Source organism: Oncorhynchus kisutch, linkage group LG1 (assembly GCF_002021735.2).
Source record: "Oncorhynchus kisutch isolate 150728-3 linkage group LG1, Okis_V2, whole genome shotgun sequence".
Classification (NCBI taxonomy): domain Eukaryota; kingdom Metazoa; phylum Chordata; class Actinopteri; order Salmoniformes; family Salmonidae; genus Oncorhynchus; species Oncorhynchus kisutch.
Genome location: NC_034174.2, coordinates 65,659,393 through 65,681,167, shown reverse-complemented (window position 1 = coordinate 65,681,167; position 21,775 = coordinate 65,659,393). Strand labels below are relative to the sequence as shown.

Genomic DNA, 21,775 nt, shown 5'->3' with positions numbered 1-21,775 from the left:
AGCTGAAAGGCACAGGGAAGAAATGCCAGGCTAAAGCGCTCTCGCTCTTTCTCTCTCTCTCTCCCTCACTCTCTCTTTTTCTCTTGCTGTCTCTCACTCATGCTCTCACACAGAGACACACACACATACTCTCTCCCTCACTTTTTCTCTCTCAATCTTGAATGCTCACACAGAATTGCAGGGAAGAAATACTGGGCTGAACCACCCTCCACACACACACACACACACACACATTCACTCTCTCTACCCACTCTCACTCTCTCTTTCCCTATGTTGAATATTCACACAATGAGTATCTCACTTTTTGTCCCTTTATAACACAGAATCACAGGGACAAAATATGTAACTAAAGCCTTCTCCTCTCTCACATTCAGACTCAAGAGCTGGCAGCACCTTCACAGCGACTGTGTACACACATTTCTAACTCGCATCATTACAATAGCTTGCCTTGAACCACTAACCCCTACTCCCCCCCCCTCTCTCTCTCTCACCCCCCCCCCCCCCCCTCTCTCATTCTCTCTCTAAATACACACTAACCTGAATGTGCACTTGCACACTGACACACAAACCCACACACAGAGAACAACGTATCTGGAAAGCTATTATTCTCACTCGCCGTAAAAGGCATTCATATACACACAAAGGGGATAAAGAAAACCACTTCCATGCCATCTTAAACTCTCTTTCCCAAACACACACACATACACCTCCAGCTAATGACAAAGCATTGTTGAAATAACAAAGCTTGGGCAACCTCATGTCCCTTTCCTGCACATGGCCATGGTTAGCGTGGCCAGTGTGTGTGTTGTGTGAGAAGACGAGTCCATTAGGCACCAGCATCCCTCTTTTCCTCCCTCTGCATCTGCCCTTTACTCTCTCTCTCTCTTTCTCTCTCTCTCTCTTTCTCTCTCTCTCTCTCTCTCTCTTTCTCTCTCTCTCTCTCTCTCTCTCTCTCTCTCTCTCTCTCTCTCTCTCTCTCTCCATTCAATTCAATTCAAGGGGCTTTATTGGCATGGGATAACATGTGTTTACATTGCCAAAGCAAGTAAAATAGATAATAAACAAAAGTGAAATAAACTCACTCTATCTCTCTCTCTCTCCAACTAGCTGTGCGGGGCAGCTATAAAAGGCAAATTGACAGTGCCGTCCACGCGGTAGCCCTGCCCCCGCAGGGTCTTTAAAAAGCCTCCCCTTTCCAACAGAGGGAACTTTGAACTACATCGCTAGCTGGGAGGTTTTTAATTGTGGGTGTGTAAATGAGTAGGCTGCCTACGTGTGTGTTAGTGTCTGTGTATTTTGTATATATGTGTGTGTCCAGGCTCTTTCTCATTCTCAACTATTTGGTTCCAAAGCTTACAGAGCTGGGATGATGCCAATTCTCTTTTATGTTCCTCTGCTTGTGTTTTACCATGGTAACCCAGCATGTATTGTAATGCCTTTGTGTCTTTTCCTTCCCTCTTTTTTTCATTCTTCAGACTGGTGGCCTGCTGCCATAGGCTGGGGCATGGGCCATGGGCCAAACCTCACTCGGCAGTGTTGTACCACTCAGGTGGGTGGTATGTGTTGTTAGCGATGTGATTCCTTCCTTCCTCTCTTGATAAAAGAGCAGAAAACGACAGGGGTATGCAACAAATGTCTCAGCGTTCTGAAAGATATCAAAGTCTAGTCTGGCACAGTGAATGTAAGTAATTTTCATTTTGGACTACATCAGTAGTCCTCTTTGCTGATGTAGTGGGCCTCATTTATATTCAGTACAAATCCTCACATGAACCATTATTGCTTTTTGGTAATACCTTTTGTAATTTATATCCATGTCTATTGGTATAGGGGCCATTAAGTAATGAATAACAAACTATTACAATATTGGAACACATACTGTAAATAGTACAATAAAACCTTTCTTCAACTGTTTGCTTTTGGCATGTCAAATATCTTGTTCAAGACATAACTCGATTAAGTGAATAAGCCTATACTGTAACAGTGGTAGAGAAATCCACAGGTGTCATCAGTGGAGGTGTTTATTGGTCTCCCATCTCTCATGAAATAATAAGGCCAACTGTAGTGAGGTGTGTGTGTGTGTGTGTGTGTGTGTGTGTGTGTGTGTGTGTGTGTGTGTGTGTGTGTGTGTGTGTGTGTGTGTGTGTGTGTGTGTGTGTGTGTGTGTGTGTGTGTGTGTGTGTGTGTGTGTGTGTGTGTGTGTGTGTGTGTGTGTGTGTGTGTGTGAGAGAGAGAGAGAGAGAGAGACAGGGATACAGCATTAGGTGCTGCCTGGGTCAGTTGGTGGATAGTTAGCAATGAGGCCGGGAATTGGGGTGAGTCGGTGATGTGCGGTCTGCTTTAGCCCTCACAGCAAATTTCCAGATACAATTGTGATTCTGTTAGTCAGTGTCATACAATACACACACACTTGATTGCTTGTCCCAAGCTGCAGTAAAGCACTTTTTGCTGCTCTGTATTAGTCCGAAATGTCCAATGCCACAGCTCTAATGAGCACATATTCACACACACAGTATAGGCTATAGAAAGCGATGATCCCACTATAACCAAAATACTTCCTGTGGTAGATAGAACAAAAGGTTACGTGGTAGACAGAACAAAAGGTCACCTTTGGTAGACAGAACAAATGGTTACCTGTGGTGGACAGAACAAAAGGTCACCTGTGGTAGACAGAACAAAAGGTCACCTGTGGTAGACAGAACAAAAGGTTACCTGTGGTAGACTGAACAAAAGGTCACCTGTGGTAGACAGAACAAAAGGTCACCTGTGGTAGACAGAACAAAAGGTCACCTGTGGTAGACAGAACAAAAGGTTACCTGTGGTAGACAGAACAAAAGGTTACCTGTGGTAGACAGAACAAAAGGTTACCTGTGGTAGACAGAACAAAAGGTCACCTGTGGTAGACAGAACAAAAGGTCACCTGTGGTAGACAGAACAAAAGGTCACCTGTGGTAGACAGAACAAAAGGTTACCTGTGGTAGACAGAACAAAAGGTTACCTGTGGTAGACAGAACAAAAGGTCACCTGTGGTAGACAGAACAAAAGGTTACCTGTGGTAGACAGAACAAAAGGTCACCTGTGGTAGACAGAACAAAAGGTCACCTGTGGTAGACAGAACAAAAGGTTACCTGTGGTAGACAGAACAAAAGGTTACCTGTGGTAGACAGAACAAAAGGTCACCTGTGGTAGACAGAACAAAAGGCTGTTTGAACCAGTAGACAACAACACTTCACATAAATGCATCAATATCCTTTACCCAAACAAAATTTTCTTCTGACAGCATTACCATGCTTGGTCATGGTCTATTCATACAATCACTGGATAGACTTACTGGCAAATTATTAAATCATTGGCAGGGATACGTGCACAAAAACACTTTAAATGGAAAGAGGAGGTAGTAGCAGTCTTTGGCCACAAGGTGGATTACTTGTATATTATATAGAGCCCGTCGTTGAACATATATTGTAATATCCTGTTTTGATCAATCGTAATCATTCATATCATAATGATAAATCCATGCATACATGTATAACGCATATTCACCACTTCAACAGTTTCACTTCACCTCCATTCTTAAAATGTCTTCAGTCTAGTCTTCCTATACAATTACAAAGTATTTCCATCGCTTCGTTTTGTCAAAAATCAGCCGCCTGTTCCTTTAAGACGGTCTCCAAAGTTTAGCATATGACGTCAACATTGGCATATCCATACCGCGAGCCGATCCAGTGGCGGAGAAGGGAATCTGAACGGCGGGAGAGACAGGTGAATTTAAAACTGGACGTGAGCGCTTCAGTATCAGGAGGAAGATACATACGTTACAGGTAAGACATTTTAAAAAGAGATGAGAAAAACTGCTGTTGTCTTCCTTGAATTAAACATATTTTGAATAGGAACTGGAAATGGGAATATGAAGATAAGACTACTGTATAAAAAACGGAATAGTTCACATGAAAATAGGTGCATTTAGCTATAATTCTAAAAGTCTTATGATAATGAGAGTTTTATATTATTTTAAGCATCAACTATTAGCTTTAATATATCCTCAAAAACAGATGTAGGTGTGCTGTAAGAAACAGGGCTTAACTTTGTCAAATATATTAACTACTTCAATGGCAAGGTGTTTTTTCTGTTGAAAATAAAATAATATTCTGGAGAATAGTATGGCTACATTGCCGTAGAAGTTGGACGTCTCTTTCACAGTTTTCTATTTTGCGTCAATTTGGCAGGAAATGCATGTTCAGTGAGCTCATATTTTTTCTTCTTTATTTGAATGAACTGCTAGGGTTGAGCAATGGACCATGCACGAACAATTTACCACACATTTTGTTTTGTAGTTTTCACGGTTATTTTCATTTAAAAAATTGAATTTATATACATATTGCATGCCCTACTTAATGGCTTCTTGCATGAAACGTCACTAATTCCATGGGAATATGCCAAATTAAATGATTAGTATTTTGCATATAATAACTTATCTCGAACTTTCTGAGGTAAATGTTAACTTTTGCAGTAATGGGTTGATTGACAAACTGCTTCCTTTGTGTTTTATTTCCACAGAGAATCATTGAAGATGAACACAGAGGTAAAACAAGAGCTCAAGTCATCACAATGTGAAACGATGGGTAAGAACCTTCACTATAAGACTTATATTCCAAAAACAATGTTGTGCGCAGTGTAATGGTCATAAGTTGACTTACAAAAACAATGGTGGCCCAAATAACGTATACGGTTTGAGATGTGTGTTAGGCTCCCTATTAAAGACTAAGATGGTGATGGTCCCTTCACAGACGTTAGCACCGCTGTGACAGATGAGAGGTCACAGACAGAGGAGGCGGAGGGAGGAGAAGAGGCAGTGGAGAGACAGGGAGAGGAAGAGGAGGCCCCAGAGAAGACCTCAGAGAGTGGAATGGAGTGCTCAGAACCCACAGGAAACGAGGGAATGACAGGTACGAAACACATGTTGATGAGAACATTGTCCCAAAACCATGCTGTATTGAGTAGTTTACCCACTTGCGTTCAATACTCAACCGACCTATGGTATGATATGCAACAAGACATTGGACTTAACAGAGGCTGCGAACAAAGGGGGTCAGACGCCCAAGACCACCAAAGTGTTAACCAGACATTGACTTCATTTTACAAGTTAGAGGAGTTGCTGGTAATAAGGCATTATTAATAATTACTTCCACATTTATAAATGTAATCATAAGTATAAATCGTTTTTTTTTGCGGTCCCTAATCTAAAGTGAGCGCAATTAATACTTTACGTATACTTTATAAATGTTTTGAGTGACCAGTGTAATATCTCACTGGTGGCAATTCCTGCAGTACCTGGTAAAATAATAGGTACACAACACAGGATGTGTAAGGAAATATATATATACATGTGTGAATAACTCACTTACTAACATTTACAGATGTGGAAGCAATGATAAATGAAATGGTGAGTAAACTGTTTTTAAATGCCTTATAAATGGTTTATTATGGCCCCTTAAATAAAGTGTTACCGATTTGGTGTCTACTGGAGCTACTACTGGAGGCCTTGTTCTTCCTTATTTTAGTCTTTTGCCACAGCTACACGGTCCGGGTGTAACCATGTAGCTCTGAATTTCTACTGAAGCGTGCCCCGAGGTTCACTGCTCTCAGGTCCTGGACTCTATATGGGGCCTCTCTCACTGTGCGAAGTTTCCATCGCACCTCTGAGCGCTTTGCATGACAACGAAGCACAGCTTTTCAGCACATCAGCCACGGCTGAGACCACAGTGTGGTTTCTGGATGGAATATAACTTGACTCTCAGCAGGGGCAGGCATTGCAGGCCAGAGCCCAGGACTTGAGGTATACACAGTTGCAGTTGTAGGATATATAGACTGTAGGACTTGGGGGATAGCCTATACTCTGCAGGTCTTGAGATGTACTTGTATGGTATGAGGTGCACACTTGCAGGGTTTGGGGTACACACTTGTAGGGTTTGGGTCTTAAACTTGCAATGCTTGGGGTGTAGGCTTACTCTTGCTGGGCTTATTGGTGTGGGGCTGGGCAATACAGCCAAAATATAATTTCACTATATTTTTCTAATTTTTGATGATTGGCGGCATTTGACAGTATTTTATGTTTCTGAGTAATACAAGTTCCAAATATGTTTTAGGAGTAGTGCATGACCCTAGAATGACAACAAATTCTGATCGCTTTTATTCGCGATCAAACTAGGACAAAACTGACAGTGAAGTAGTCCAATATGTTGAACTTTTAAGTTATTTAGCACTGTATAAAAAATATCTTTAAATATGTTATTGTAAAAATCCATACCGGTATGTGGGTGTTCACAATATATTGCCCAGCCCTATATTGTTGTACATTTGCTGGGCTTGAGTTATGCACTTTTAGGACTTGGGGTGCACACTTGCGTGGTTTGGGGTAAAGACTTCTAACTTGAAAGGCAATGCTACACTTTTGGGGAGGGCTATGCTCTCAATCTATATGTTCAGAAGAAGATGAAGCGTGGTTGTTGTTTTCTTTTCTTCAACGTTGACTGAGAGGTTTCTCTATGCCGCTTTGTTCTGCCCTGGTTCTGGTTTCTGAGCATCGAAAGGAAATGCCTTGCTGTTATCTCAGAAAACATCTCCTAAATATTTCTCTGACACTCTGCCTTGTCCTAAATTAGCCTAACCACACTAGGAGATGTGCTAGTATCAATATATTAAAATATTCTACAAATGTAGAAGTGGAGATGTGGCATTTATCACAAAGCCTTGTATAAGTTTCTGTCTGATGATTGGCCCCGTGGAGCTCTGCTAACCAAGCTAGCACATTTGGTGCCTTGGAAGTTGTGGGAATGTACAGTTCCAGTAAAAAGTTTGGACACACCTACTCATTCAAGGGTTTTTCTTAATTTTGACTATTTTCTACATTGTAGAATAATAGTGAAGACATCAAAACTATGAGCTAACACATATGGAATCATGTAGTAGCCAAAAAAGTGTTAAAAAAAATATTCAAAGTAGCCACCCTTTGCCTTGATGACAGCATTGCACACTCTTGGCATTCTCTCAACCAGCTTCATGATGTAGTCACCTGGAATGCATTTCAATTAACAGGTGTGCCTTGTTCAAAGTTAATTTGTGGAATCTCTTTCCGTCTTAATGTGTTTGAGCAAATCAGTTGGGCTTTGACAAGGTATGGGTGGTAAAGACCAAGTCCATATTATGGCAAGAACAGCTCAAATAAGCAAACAGTCCATCATTACTTTAATACATGAAGGTCAGTCAATGCGGAACATTTCACAAACTTTGAAAGTTTCTTCAAGTGCAGTCACAATAACCATCAAGTGCTATGATGAAACTGGCTCTCATGAGGACCGCCACAGGAAAGGAACACCCAGAGTTACCTATGTGGCAGAGGATACGTTCTTTAGAGTTAACAGCAGCCCCCAAAAAAATTCAAGTAACAGACACATCTCAACATCAACTGTTCAGAGGAGACTGCGTGATTCAGGCCTTAATAGTCGAATTGCTGCCAAGAAACAACTACTAAAGGACACCAATAAGAAGAAGAGACATGCTTGGGCCAAGAAACACAATCAATAGATATTAGACCGGTGGAAATCTGTCCTTTGGTCTGATGAGTACAAATTTGAGATTTTTGGTTCCAACCGCCTTGTCTTTGTGAGACGCGGAGTAGGTGAACGGATGATGTGTGATTCCCACCGTGAAGCATGGGGAAGGTGGTGTGATGGTGACACTGTTGGTGATTTATTTATAATTCAAGGCACACTTAACCAGCATGGCTACCTTAACATTCTGCAGTGATACGCCATCCTATCTTGTTGGCGCTTAGTGGGACTATAATTTGTTTTTCAACAGGACAATGACCCAAAACACACCTCCAGGCTGTGTAAGGGCTATTTGACCAAAAATGAGAATGATGGAGTACTGAATCAGATAACCTGGCCTCCACAATCACCCGGACTCAACCCAATTGAGGTTGTTTGGGAGGAGTTGGACTGCATGAGAGAAGGAAAAGCAGCCAACAAGTGCTCAGTATATGTGGGAATTCCTTCAAGACTGTTTTATAAGCTTCCAGGTGAAGCTGGTTGAGAGAATGCCAAGAGTGTGCAAAGTTGTCATGGCTAATTTTAAGAATGTAAAATATATTTTGATTTGTTGAACACATTTTTGGTTACTACATGATTTCATGTGTTATTTCATAGTTTTGATGTCTTCACTATTATTCTACAATGTAGAAAATAGTCAAAGTAAAAAACTTTTTTTTTTAAATCACTGAATGAGTAGGTGTGTCCAAACTTTTGACTGTTACTGTATATGTTTGGTTTCACATTGGTTGTGGGAACGAAGCCATATGTTTCCTGACCGGTAAAACTGAACGTTTTTTTAACGTTATGAGAATGTTTTATTTTTAAGTTGCACTGAGTTTATGAGAATGTTTTACTCTGGTTCCTTGAAACTTTTCATGGGATCTTTTATTAAAGCTCTGAGAATGGAAATGATAGGTTATTTGTAGGTGTTTTAATAACTTCCTTAAACATTTCACAAAATGTTTCATTAACACTGCTAGCTTATTGTGGGTTAACTTTTTTGAAATCCAGGCACAGATAGGACACATGAAAATCTATTTCCTTAAGCAATAATTATGCAAATATGTTTATTTTTGATTGTGACACACCATGAGTGAGATTTGAACCTATAATCTTCTGTTCTCTATCCATGGAACTAGTCCACTGCACCACCAGGATGGAGCTAGCATGTCATGCAGGAACTCATTAAGATCAGGTGTGGCCAATTAGTGGGCACGGCCAACACACCTGAACACCATTAACAAGATAGAGGATAGAGAGAGTTTTGTGGATGCTGAGGACAAAATGTAAATGTAAATCTCTGAACGTTACGAAAGTGTTCTTGTGTTTTTTATGGAACGTTTTCTTCAGGTTCTGAAAACGTTCTCTGAACGTTACAACATTTTGGTTCTCGGGAACAATTTGAGAACATGTTTTTAAATAGAACCATGAGGAAACCTGTAGGAAACATAATTGCTGAAGTACTGAAATTCCCACAGAAGAACATTGTTTCTTAATATTCTTGGAACAATTTGAGAACATTACTTTAACCTTCCTGTTGTGTTCGTTTCATGTTAATTAATTTTGTGTTCCCGGTCCAAAATGACCACCCCATTATAGCTGATTATAAATTCACAATAATACATATATTATCACCTAATGTTGTGTTAGATCTTTTTATCAACTTAAGTTCTTGTGAACATTATAAGTTTTGAACTTCTATTTGCTATTTATGGCCTGTATACCTACTTGACTTGAGCTCATACAACTCGTTTTTTAGTAAAAATAAAGCATAATGTATGGATTATTTTGACTATAGCAAATACTCAGATTAAACATATTGTGCTATTTATCACAGACTACTTTGTGTCAAAGTTTAACAAGGACATTTGATTTGAAACCATTTCACATTTTTAAATAGTGACAGGATTTTATGTCATCAACATAAAATATGGCGTATCTCGTTGGCCCTGGGGTCATTCTGATAACATGTTCAGCCGACAGCCGACCTCTCCTCTCAGGTGGGGAGGAAGATTCTTTGACTGGAATGTAACAACAACCTCAGCAGGGCCCTCTTTCTCACCACTGGTTGTCTCTTGGTCTGGATCATATTCTGTGGTGTCTTCAACTTCTGACACTTCCTCCTCTAATGCATCTTCATTGTCAGTTTCCTGGCCTCTCACCTCACCAGTGTCATGATCAAAGATATGATCCAGAGCCTCACATACAGTATATCGTTTGGTCATTGTGCTGCCACAGAATGAATTGTGAGCAAGGCCTCGAAAAAGCTTTATATACCAGAGTTATGAGAAAAGTTCTATATATTATTGAAACAAAGTTTCGATTGTTTGTGAGAATGCCAACAGGTGTGGTTCCCGTGGGGGAAGATTATATTGGGGAAAGGTTCCCATGGGGATTGCCATGGAAGCCAAGAAGGGGAGTGGTGTGTGTGTGTGTGTGTGTGTGTGTGTGTGTGTGTGTGTGTGTGTGTGTGTGTGTGTGTGTGTGTGTGTGTGTGTGTGTGTGTGTGTGTGTGTGTGTGTGTGTGTGTGTGTGTGTGTGTGTGTGTGTGTGCGTGCTTAAACACACATGCATGTGGGGGTCTGGGAGAGGAAGTGTGTCCATTTGATGAATGGGCATGTGCCTGAACTCAATTTTATACACTAATTGTAGTCTCACCCATTAATTTGTATTGACTGGTCATTTTTGGCCAAGAACACCACAGGTGTACAAAAGTTAAATAAAAACAGCCAAAATGTTATATAAAAAAAAATTGTGTTCAGATGCCCTGTGTGGACAAAGTCATGGAACCTTATGACAATTAGATTAAATGAGCTACAATTTTCAGAGAGAAAACGTATAAATCGGTACCATTCGACCGGAACACAGCAGGAGGGTTAAATAGAACCACGTAGGAAACGTTATATTGAAGTAATGAAATTCCTGAAGAAGAAAGTTGTTTCTTTTTTCTTTCTTAAAAAAAAAAAAAAACATTTTACCCCTTTTCCTCCCCAATTTCGTGGTATCCAATTGTTAGTAGCTACTATCTTGTCTCATCGCTACAACTCCCGTACGGGCTTGGGAGAGACAAAGGTTGAAAGTCATGCGTCCTCCGATACACAACCCAACCAAGCCGCACTGCTTCTTAACACAGCGCGCATCCAACCCGGAAGCCAGCCGCACCAATGTGTTGGAGGAAACACCGTGTACCTGGCAACCTTGGTTGGCGTGCACTGTGCCCCGCCACAGGAGTCGCTGGTGCGCGATGAGACAAGGATATCCCTACCAGCCAAACCCTCCCTAACCCAGACGACGCTAGGCCAATTGTGCGTCGCCCCACGGACCTCCCGGTCACGGAGTCGCTGGTGCGCGATGAGACAAGGATATCCCTACCAGCCAAACCCTCCCTAACCCAGACGACGCTAGGCCAATTGTGCGTCGCCCCACGGACCTCCCGGTCACGGCTGGTTACAACAGAGCCTGGGCGAAAAACCCAGAGTCTCTGGTGGCACAGCTGGCGCTGCAGTACAGCGCCTTTAAACACTGTGCCACCCGGGAGGCCAGAAAGTTGTTTCTTAACATTCTCTCAACAATTTAAGAACATTCCCAAAGACAAACCATTTGGAGAAGGTTCCTAGAACATTACTAACATTGAAATAAAATGTAACCATGTTTGAACTTTTAGGAAACATTCTGTTAAGGAAATGAAACACCAAGAATTGTATTATTATTATTTTTTGTCAAGTTTCTTAAATGTACTGAGAATGTTCCAAAGCCAAGCAACTATCCTGCACCATTCCCAGAAAGTTGTGGGAAGGTTGTGTGTAAAATAACCATAGGACAGACCATGCTCTCACCAAGCTCTATGAAACCTCTGGTTCTCAGAATGCTGTGTGTTAGCTGGGAAGCTTTTTTTATGTCCATATTTGCAGAAAATTGCATGTAGAATCATTAGATAGGTTTTACAACATAGACCGGCATTTTACTCTTCGCACACTGGCAGTGGACAAAATAATAACTTTTGAGGTTTAAATTAGTAATCAGCAGTAGAAACAATAACAAAGCCAGCTCCCCACCCCTGGTTCTGTAAAAAGCAGAGGGATGGGGCTGGAGAAATGTAACCACTCTCAAATTCGTAGGCAGAGCTATGGATGCAAGAATTGACCATCCATGATATCAAAATGATTTAACCATGTTTTGAGGCTATACAGTGTTTGTTCTTTGTTTACAAACATTGGCGTTAAACAAGCTTATATTTTGGGTTTTGATGGGCTACGACAGTTGAACTAAGCTCATGAGGCATTTGCAAATTATATTCTTCAAGAATCAATGTGCACATATAATTAATTTATAAGTCCAAAAATGAATGTAGCAACTGCTGATTGCCCCTTTAAAGTCAGTCAGTCTGTTTATGAAACCGGTCAGCTGAAATAAGACTAGTCCCCAAAATATATATTTTTTTATGTTGTTTTACCACCATAGACCAGTCACAACTAGTTTTATGCAATTAGCTCCAGGTGCTCATGAAGTCAAATAACCAAGGAGGAAAATATATTTAACCCTCTCTTTCCCCTCCTTCCTAGATGGGGTTCCCGTGAAAACTGAGAGGGAAGAGTATGACGACAATGACGATCAGTACCCCAAGAGTGAAGAAGAAGGTGAACGAGACAATTACCTTTATGAAGAAGAGGAAGAAGATGAGAAGGAAAGGGATGAGGAAGACGAAGGAGAAGAAGAGGGGGAAGGGGAGGAAGAAGGAGAAACCCTTAACGAACCACAGGACCTGTCTCTGGCAGATTATGTAAAGTATGAGAGCACAGGCCCACAGGACGCCCTCACCAACTCCTCGTTGTACGCAGCAGTACCCCGCAGCCAGGCAGCAGGCAAGCTCAACTGTGACATCTGTGGCCTGTCCTGCGTCAGCATCAATGTGCTGCTCGTGCACAAGCGAAGCCACACCGGTGAGCAGAGTAACACAGCCAAACCAACCCTGGCCTTAAATAATGGTGTTTTTTGTTATATAACACTGTGGCATTGTGACTTTGATAAACTTAGTAGATCAAGGTGTTTGATTTAAAATATTTGCGTTTCAATATGTACATTGACTCATGCGTTACACTTTGAATGGACACATTTGACTTTACATGTACTCTACATTTCTTGCCCTAGTACTGATAAAATGCCATTTCAACATCTGCTATAACACAGTAATCACACTTCACTCAATGGTCTGCTTTATTAGACATGTGGAACAAACCAAGTTTTAATTCTATTTAGTCACAGTACTACTGAGTAATACATACCAGTAAACATACCACAGTAGCTCAACTATATGCTACATAACTACTGTATCAGTAAGTCTTGGCAGTGTTGACAGAGTTTCTCCATGACATAGGATCCCTCTGTTTTTTCCTACACCTAGGTGAACGTCCATTCCACTGCAGCCAGTGTGGTGCCTCCTTCACCCAGAAGGGAAACCTGCTTCGCCACATCAAACTGCACTCCGGGGAGAAGCCCTTCAAGTGCCCTATGTGCAGCTACGCCTGCCGCAGACGAGACGCCCTCAGCGGACACCTGCGCACTCACTCAAGTACCTATCCACCATCTGTGTGCCACCTGCGTTTACATATGTATGACCACACATGCATATTATAATAACACAAACTCAGGTATTTTCCACCTGTTCGCACTTACTCACACACGTACTACACAAAATACATGTGTACACATGCAAACACACACACACGTAGGTACTTATAACCTGTCTGCACACAGTTATTTAGATATACCACTTCACGTTGGGGCTGTCAGTGACGCTCATTTAAAGAGGTTCTTGAGGCCTCCCGAATGGCACAGACCCAGGTTCATTTCCCGGGCTGTGCCACAACCAGCCGATTAATAGGTGACCGTGATGGTTTGAGGGCCAGATTGGGAATTTAGGGTGTGAGGACGGCGCACAATTGGCCCAGCGTTGTCCGGGTTAGGGGAGGGTTTGGCCGGTGGGGCTTTACTTGGCTCATCGCGCTCTAGCGACTTCTTGTGGCGGGCCGGGTGCCTGCAGGCTGACCCCGGTTGCCAGTTGAACAGTGTTTCCTCTGACACATTGGTGCGGCAGGCTTCCGGGTTAAGCTGGCGGGTGTTAAGGAGCGTGGTTTGGCGGGTCATGTTTCGGAGGACGCATGACTCCACCTTCACCTCCCTAGCCCGTTGGGGAGTTGAGGCGATGAGACAAGATTTTTTTTAAATAGGGAGAAAAAGGGGGTGAGATAAAACAACAAAAAATATAGGAGGTTCTTGCAGAGATCGTAGTTGCCCCATTATTTAACAACAGCCTCAGTAAGTGGGAGTTTGTAGTTTTAACTGAAACTCTTTTCTCACAGTAGAGAAGCCCTACAAGTGCAACCACTGCGGTCGCAGTTACAAGCAGCGCAGCTCCCTTGAAGAGCACCGAGAGAGGTGCCATGTGTACATCCAGAACAAAGGCAACGCTGAGAGAGGTGAGAGGCCCCGGGACACTCCTACATACCCTCTGTTACACACACACACTTCAGACACCACACACATACACACTTACACAAATGCACTTTAGACATACACACATACACACTTTACTCATGCAATCACACACACACACATGCACACACACACACACACACACATGCACACACACACACACACACACACACACACACACACACACACACACACACACACACACACACACACACACACACACACACACACACATACAACATTCACAGGCACTCACTTACACTCAGATGTGTGCACATTCTGTTATCTACTCACACATTTGTGCACACACACATACATACATACAAATTTGCTGTCTGCAGAGTTGTGTAGCTTCATTCCATTGAGTTCATGGTCGTAAGTTAGCCCACCATTAGAGCTAAATAGGTTGTGGCTGTTGCTGTGGGAGACGTTGTGATGTAAGGACACCAGAGGGGAAGTCAGTCAGAAGAGATGTAGGACAAATGTCTCAGTGTCGTGATCTGACTGCACGCCCCCCAGAAGTCTGTTTGCCTGCCATGGTGGACAGCCAAGACGGTTGCGACACAAACAATACTCTGTTGTTTTGTGGTCGGTTGAATGTCGTAAGTACGGCAGATAGATAGCGTGTGGTGAGGAAGCACATCCTCGACCTGCGGTCTTCCTCCTGCAGGCCTCACTAGTCGATGAGGCAAAACACCAGGAAGTGAGGTCACGGGCTTTGTTATCTTGGCTGCGATCAAATTTTCATTGGTTTCTCCGAGGGTGAGTTTCATTTTAAATTAATTTTGTTTGTTAGCCCTGTAAAAGAAAAAGAGAATTTCACAACCTCAAATGCTCAAGGCAGTGGACAGTTGCAGCACAGGGGACAGAAAGCACACACTCTGTCCTTACTGTACCTCTGTACTGCTAAGAGACCTCTCTCTCTCTCTATCTCTCAGCCGGTGAGGACACCCACGTGTCCAGGACTACTCACATGGGCACGGAGCGCGCTCTGCTACTGGACAGGTTGGCGAGCAACGTAGCCAAACGCAAGAGCTCTATGCCACAGAAGTTCACTGGTAAGACCAGTCTGACTCATTCCTCACTTACAGTTCAACTGTCTCGCAGGTTGTCACCTTGGTAGGGTTAACTAGGCATGGGCGAGTGTGGGCGTTCATTCAAACAAAATGATGATTACTTTGTGACTAGACTTTTTGACTAGATGGTTGCTTTCTCTTTTGAGAAATTGTTAATTTGGTAATTCAATAGCAATTGTTGCTGCTGCTGCTGCTGCTATTATTTTATTAGTGTTTACTGTCAGTTGCATTTAATTTAAACAAATGTAAGTTTTAAGTCTATCATATCGTTGTCTGTCTAAGCTACATGTCTGTTTGTCTGTCTCTTTCACTGTCTCTCTCTCTATCTGTCTATTTGTCTCTCTATCTATGCAGTTCTCCTGTCCCCCCTTGCTTTGCTTGCCAAGCAGGAATTTTGGCCAGAACGGCAGCCTCATCTGCTGCACCGCGCCATAGGGTGGTAGACCACTGCCCTAATTTCCCTGCCTGATGTATATGTTAGGTGGGTATGGTTAACCACGCATTGGAATAGAATGCCAATAACATGAAGCAATCGTGGGAGATGTGCCTTTTGCACACTGAAACTCTCTCACACACAAACTGACAAGTATAAACATCCAAGTTGTAGTGCTTCATTGAAACTTCTACACTACTACTGCTGCTGAGTGTTTGAAAAACGTCAGTTTCAGTAAATTAGTGATTTGTCATCATGTTGACTTCCCAAACCCTAAGGCGTTGTATCCATTTCCTATACCCAGGTCACACTTTCTTGTCAAGCGTCTCCGCTTATCATAAACTGTTTAGTTTCAGAATTCGAGTCGCTGCAAAGAAACAGCAAGCGTCTGGCCTAAAGAGATCCTCCTATCACCCATCACCCTGACAAATGAACTGAAATCTTGCAATATAACGACCACAGGAGGAAAAGAGAGGTGGTGTGTTCGACCACAGGGTTGAAAACAGGCGAGAGCGCGAAACGTGAGCAGATGCCTCCGTCTCCTCTTGTGGTGGAACAGCAGCTGCAGCAGTGGAGACTGAGAGGCCTCTTCGTCTCCTCCTCGTCTCTGTGGCTGAGTCCTAAATGGCACCCTATTCCCTATAGTTCACCAAATGGCACCCTATTCCATAATGCACCATATAGAGAACAGGGTGACGTTTGGGACACAGCTTCTCTGTCCTGGCACGCCCTCTTAGTGTTCGTTCTGTGGTAAGAAGCTCGTTTATCTACAGGGTCAGCGTCTGCCTGCTAGTTCTCTATTGTACGAGCTATCAAGATTTCAATTGTACAGAATGTGCTTTTTTTCTTCAAGTGTGACCGAGCTTGCTCTTTTGCTGCTGAAGCTCCTTATAGTTAGTGGAGTTGGCTATCTTGTGGCTCCCTCTCCACTGCACGTCTCTGGCTCTTTTCTGTCTGCGAAATGGTTACTGCAGAGACATTTATATAGAGATATATGTATATATATATGGCTATATGTATATATATAGAGAGATATACAGTTGATGTATTTTTGTCTCTGGGTTAGTTGCCCCACCTGCACAGTGCTGAGTGAGTGAGTGCTGAGGTGTCTCTCTCTGTGTGGGTGATCCAGGGGACAACGGCATGTGTCTGGACCTGAGCTTCAACAGGGAGCTGATCCACCGCTCTGACGTCATGGACCCTCCCCTCACCTCCCCAGGATCTGAGAACCACCACATCCACCAGCCCCTCTACACAGGCCATGACCCTGACTCTGCCTCCCCCCACAGGGCCTACCCCATCCCCCTGAGCCGCGCTGACATGGGCCCCCTGGCCCTCACCAATGGTCACAAGCTGGAGCAGCAGCAGAGCACCGGTCTCGCCTACCTGCCCCGGCCCAGCCAGGGCCACCCTAGCATGGACTCACTCCACACCGATCGGGCCCAGCTCTCCCAGCCTCTCATCTACAACCTGGGGCACTTGCTGGGGCCCAGTCCCCACAACAACCTCTCACACCCCCAGGCCCACGCGCTCCCCATGCCACCCCTAGAGGCTCTGAGGGTGGTAAGGAGCGAAGGGGAGGTAGGGGTTGGGGTAGGTACAGGAGCGGGGGCGGGGGCGGTGTACCCCTGCGGTCACTGCAGGGTGTGGTTTCTGGATTACGTCATGTTCACCATCCACATGGGCTGCCACGGCTTCCGTGACCCACTGGAGTGCAATGTATGTGGCCATCGCAGCCGGGACCGCTACGAGTTCTCCTCACACATTGCACGCGGCGAGCACCGCCTGGAGTTGAAATAGTGTAGACACACATGTGCACGTGAACACACACACACATACACCCATACATGTAGTCAGATTCCTAAACAGAATAATGCATACACATTTCTACACTTACACACACGAATTGTGTATTTACATTACATACACACAAAAAGTATCTCAGGGACTTTCCTTTTTGTTTTTTATTAGCACCAGTATTACCACACACAAACACAAAGAAATGTAGCATTTCAGTAAAGTAGCATTTAAAATGTTTTATAGAGTTTATTTTTCCATCTAAAATTATGGAAATGTATGTTTTATGTGGGACTACATTTTATTCTGCTTCACTAAGCCACGGAATAACATAAATATATATATTGTTTATTTGATTTTTGATTACTATTCAACAGAAGTGTCAATAGTGTCAATAGAAGTGGTAATAGGCAGTCAATATTTGGCATTACCTTTGCCATGCCTGCTGCTTTTAGGTTGGGATAAACTACAGTATGTCCAAATGTCCTCTGTATGTACAGCAGTAGTAGTAGGACATAGTACTGAGTACATTTTACGTTCACTGTAAGCTGACTGACAGACTCTGCTGTACATTTTGTTTTCCTGTTAACTGTGCTGAGGTTCGAAAATAAAAAAAGAGAATTAAAGCTAATGTGTACTGTAAGGACTGTACCTTGTGAAAGAAGTAGCAAGCGTCACTACAGAAAAATACGTCTTCTTAATAGTCTATGTGCAAAAAAAACTATCCTTATGATCTCAAAGGTCATGTGTCTCGTTTTAGGCTGTGGTTTGAGAAGTTCACAGCGTCAAAGAAAGACAGCACTTCACAATACACTCCCCTCTTCACAACTCCTCAAAGTCAAACTGTTTCTCTGTCCTGGATTTCAACTTACAGTATTTATCTAGCGCTCCCAGAAGTTAAGGAGGTGCTATGAACACGTGCTGTGAGAGACTGCTTTGTAGACATGTTCAGTGGCTCTGCTTATTGCACAAGTAGACAGTCATTTATAAAGAGCATGTAGGATTGATAGTAGGAATTATAATTTATTGCTGCTTGATTATTTTTCATTAACACCAATGTTTCACACTGTACATACAGTGTGACTTTAATGGGGAACTGTGCTTGCATGTAAAAGTTGGCTAAAGATATGGCAGGAGGGAACAAAATGTAAAAACACACTTGATTTGATTTGGGGGGAAGCAGGTCACTACTGTGGTTCGTCACCCAGTCAATAGTCTTGCTCTCCTGCTACGCTATACGTCTTCAGTTCAACTCAATATGAAACTAGAAGTCTGGCACACAGTAAGCAATTCCCAAAGGGCAGAAGGTTCCTTAGGAAAGAACTTGCCTACCCCAATCCAGATAAGAAATACTCAAACCAATCGAAACTGCTTATGTCCACTTTCACCTGAGTATCAGTCAGTCACACCAGTAACTCACATACCTCATAACAACGGGTGTAGACTAACAGTGAAATGCTTAATACAGGCTTTCCCAACAACACATAGAGAAAAAAATTGAAATGATAGAAAAATACAAAAATAATAACACAAGGAATAAATACACAATGAGTAATGATAACTTGGCTATTTACACGGGGTACCAGTACCGAGTCATTGTGCAGAGGTAAGATATGGTAGAGCTAGATATGTACATATATATAGCTAGACTAATCAGACTCCCTAGTCGTATCAGTAACAGTAAGCAGGCAATAAGTTGACGAGCCAGCCACATGTCAGACAGACCAGGGACACAGTCAGTCACGACTCACTGCTCGGACCGGCATCAGACCACCAGAACAGGTGTGAGTCTCATCTCATCCAGCTGCTGACATCTCTTTATCTGTCCTTTCCATCAGCACTCATTTCCCCTTTCTTTCTCTCTCTCTCTCACTGCAGAGTTGAGTGAAGAAACGTGATACTTATAAAGCAGGCTGTGCTCTCAATGAATACGCCCAGATATGCTTATCAGGATGTTTATTGTAAAGATGACAGGTTTGTATGTCTCTGCATTAAAAACAATGATGCTAAATATATATTTTTCAATGTAAACTGTAATAGAAACAACATAACTGACTCCTAGGTTGAAAGGAGAGTATAGAAGGGTAGAGAGGTGGAGTTGGTGTCAATGGTAGAAAAGCATACATCCACTTGTTACTTCCCTCGTTTGATGACCCAGTCCTTTGTCTAACTTTCTCTATCTGCCCAAGTGTCCCTGTCTCCCTCTTTTCTACAAGCTTAAAACAAGTTACCCAGCAGCAATTTACTTACACAGACAGCAGTGGAGGCTGCTGAGAGGAGAACTGCTCATAATATTGTCCGGAACAGAGCAAATGGGATGGCATTAAACACCCGGAAACCATGTGTTTGATGTATTTGATTCCATTCCAGCCATTACCACAAGCCCGTCCTCCCCAATTAAGGTGCCAACAGCCTCCAGTGAGAGACCGAAGTAATAAATTGACCATGGAGAACATACAATGCACAATGGAATAGGGCTCACAGTGACATCTACTGACTGAATCAAGGTCTAACTTATTTTCGTACAAGAAACTGCTTCGGTTGATAATTACACAAATAAAGAGTTTGAGAATATTGATAGTTCACAAAAACCACAAAAGTAATTATTTTCATAAATAGTTTTCAAGGTAAGGAAACAAATGTGTAATTTTGTAATTTGGGTGAACTATCCCTTTAATACCCCTGTGGTCCATTTTATTGGCTGGAGGCTATTGTTCTGTTAAAATTAGGCACCTTGCTCAATTTAGATTTCAAGCACGCATTTCCTACTATGTCCACTCAAATCATTGTTTTCAGTTTCAGTTTGACCTAGTAGGGAGGATTGGGTTGTTTCTGGACTCAGACATGATTTCTATGAAGTCAGATGGTTCATCAAGACCTGCCTATATAAAGGGAAATCCCACTGCGTCCACAAAGATGTACAATCTGAACTTTCTCAACGAGGTCAGTTCTCAGTGAAACAGCCACGCTGTATCATTTTGAGGATCTTCCAGTTTCAAGAATTTTAAGAGAAAACATCAACATGGGTGAGCTTTATTCAGCTCTATCATGAATTCTGCATAATATTGTAATTGTAATTTACTAAAACCAGTTAAAAGATCCTGTCATATCTTTCTGTATTTGTAGGATGTGAATTGCCTGTGTGTGTAGTAGAACTCTCTAAACATTGTGTCTGGAATATAAGCCAACAGCAAGGCTTATTGAAAAATAACCATCAATGATTATGTTGTGGTATGAGTTAGTATGCACTCAAATAATAAATAATTGTCTTTATTTTAGCAAATCGTTACGGCGACATTAGGAAAGTTGACACTACCGGTGCCTCATGGGCAACAGCAAATGCTGACGGGAAAAGTTCCAGTCGTATGTTATATATACAATACCAGTCAAAAGTCTGGACACCCATTCAAGAGTTTTTCTTTATTTTTACTATTTTCTACATTGTAGAATAATAGCGAAGACATCAAAACTATGAAATAACACAAATCAAAATATATTTGATATTCTCCAAAGTAGTCACTCTTTTTCTTGGTGACAGCTTTGCACACTCTTGGCATTCTCTCAACCAGCATCATGAGGAATGCTTTTCCAACAGTCTGGAAGGAGTTTCCACAAATGCTGAGCACTTGTTGGCTGCTTTTCCTTCACTCTGCTGTCCAACTCATCCCAAACCATTTCAATTGGATTGAGGTCAGGTGATTGTGGAGGCAAGGTAATCTCCTGAGTTGTGCAGTGGTCTAAGGCAGACACCCTGGTTCGAATCCAGGCTGTATCACAACTGGCTGTGATTGTATCACAACTGGCTGTGACACAATTATCCCAGTGTCGTCTGGGTTGTAGGCCGTCATTGTAAATAAGAATTTGTTCTTAACTAACTTGCCTAGTTAAATAAAGGTTGAATTTTAAAAGTTTATATAATAATCTGAGGCAGCACTCTCCTTGGTCAAATATTCCTTACACAGCCTGGAGGTGTGTTTTGGGTTATTCTCCTTTTGAAAAACAAATGATAGTCCCACTAAGAGCAAACCACCGCGTGTTTGGGAATAATCGCCCCTACGTGGACAAGTACAAGGGCCGCATCACCAACGCAGGGCAAAGGTATGGAGTGGACCGAGCTGTCCTCGGTGGTATCATCTCTAGAGTCCAGGGGTGGGACAGAACTGGTCAATGGCTCAGGGGACAATGGAAATGTCCATGGGCTAATGCAGGTAATATAAACATTTGGTGAGAATGAATGTGAGACTCTGGATCAGGGGTTGAAATAACACCATTACAATCATGATTGTATTTAAAAAAATTAAAAACAATCCATTGTTTTACCAGGTAAGTTGACTGAGAACACGTTCTCATTTGCAGCAACGACCTGGGGAATAGTTACAGGGGAGAGG

The 21,775-nt window shown here is 42.5% G+C and overlaps 1 protein-coding gene across 1 annotated transcript; it reads left to right on the top strand.

Annotated features, from left to right (window-relative positions):
• Window positions 1-3,489: 3,489 nt before the first annotated feature.
• On the top strand, window positions 3,490-18,013 carry LOC109889216 (zinc finger protein Aiolos-like). Its single transcript, XM_020480481.2, has 8 exons — window positions 3,490-3,818; window positions 4,555-4,619; window positions 4,785-4,943; window positions 12,152-12,529; window positions 12,991-13,158; window positions 13,949-14,065; window positions 15,020-15,139; window positions 16,723-18,013. Exons 1-8 carry the CDS (start codon window positions 3,682-3,684, stop codon window positions 17,388-17,390), a joined length of 1,812 nt encoding a protein of 603 aa, XP_020336070.2. The 5' UTR covers window positions 3,490-3,681; the 3' UTR covers window positions 17,391-18,013.
• The last annotated feature ends 3,762 nt before the right edge of the window (window positions 18,014-21,775 follow it).

What these genes read in the sequence shown, in the direction of transcription:
- LOC109889216 (XM_020480481.2), top strand. Translation starts at nt 3,682, where the DNA reads ATGACGTCAACATTGGCATATCCATACCGCGAGCCGATCCAGTGGCGG. An exon ending in GGAAGATACATACGTTACAG is followed by an intron (nt 3,819 to 4,554) that starts GTAAGACATTTT and finishes TTATTTCCACAG; the next exon opens with AGAATCATTGAAGATGAACA. An exon ending in AGGAAACGAGGGAATGACAG is followed by an intron (nt 4,944 to 12,151) that starts GTACGAAACACA and finishes CCTCCTTCCTAG; the next exon opens with ATGGGGTTCCCGTGAAAACT.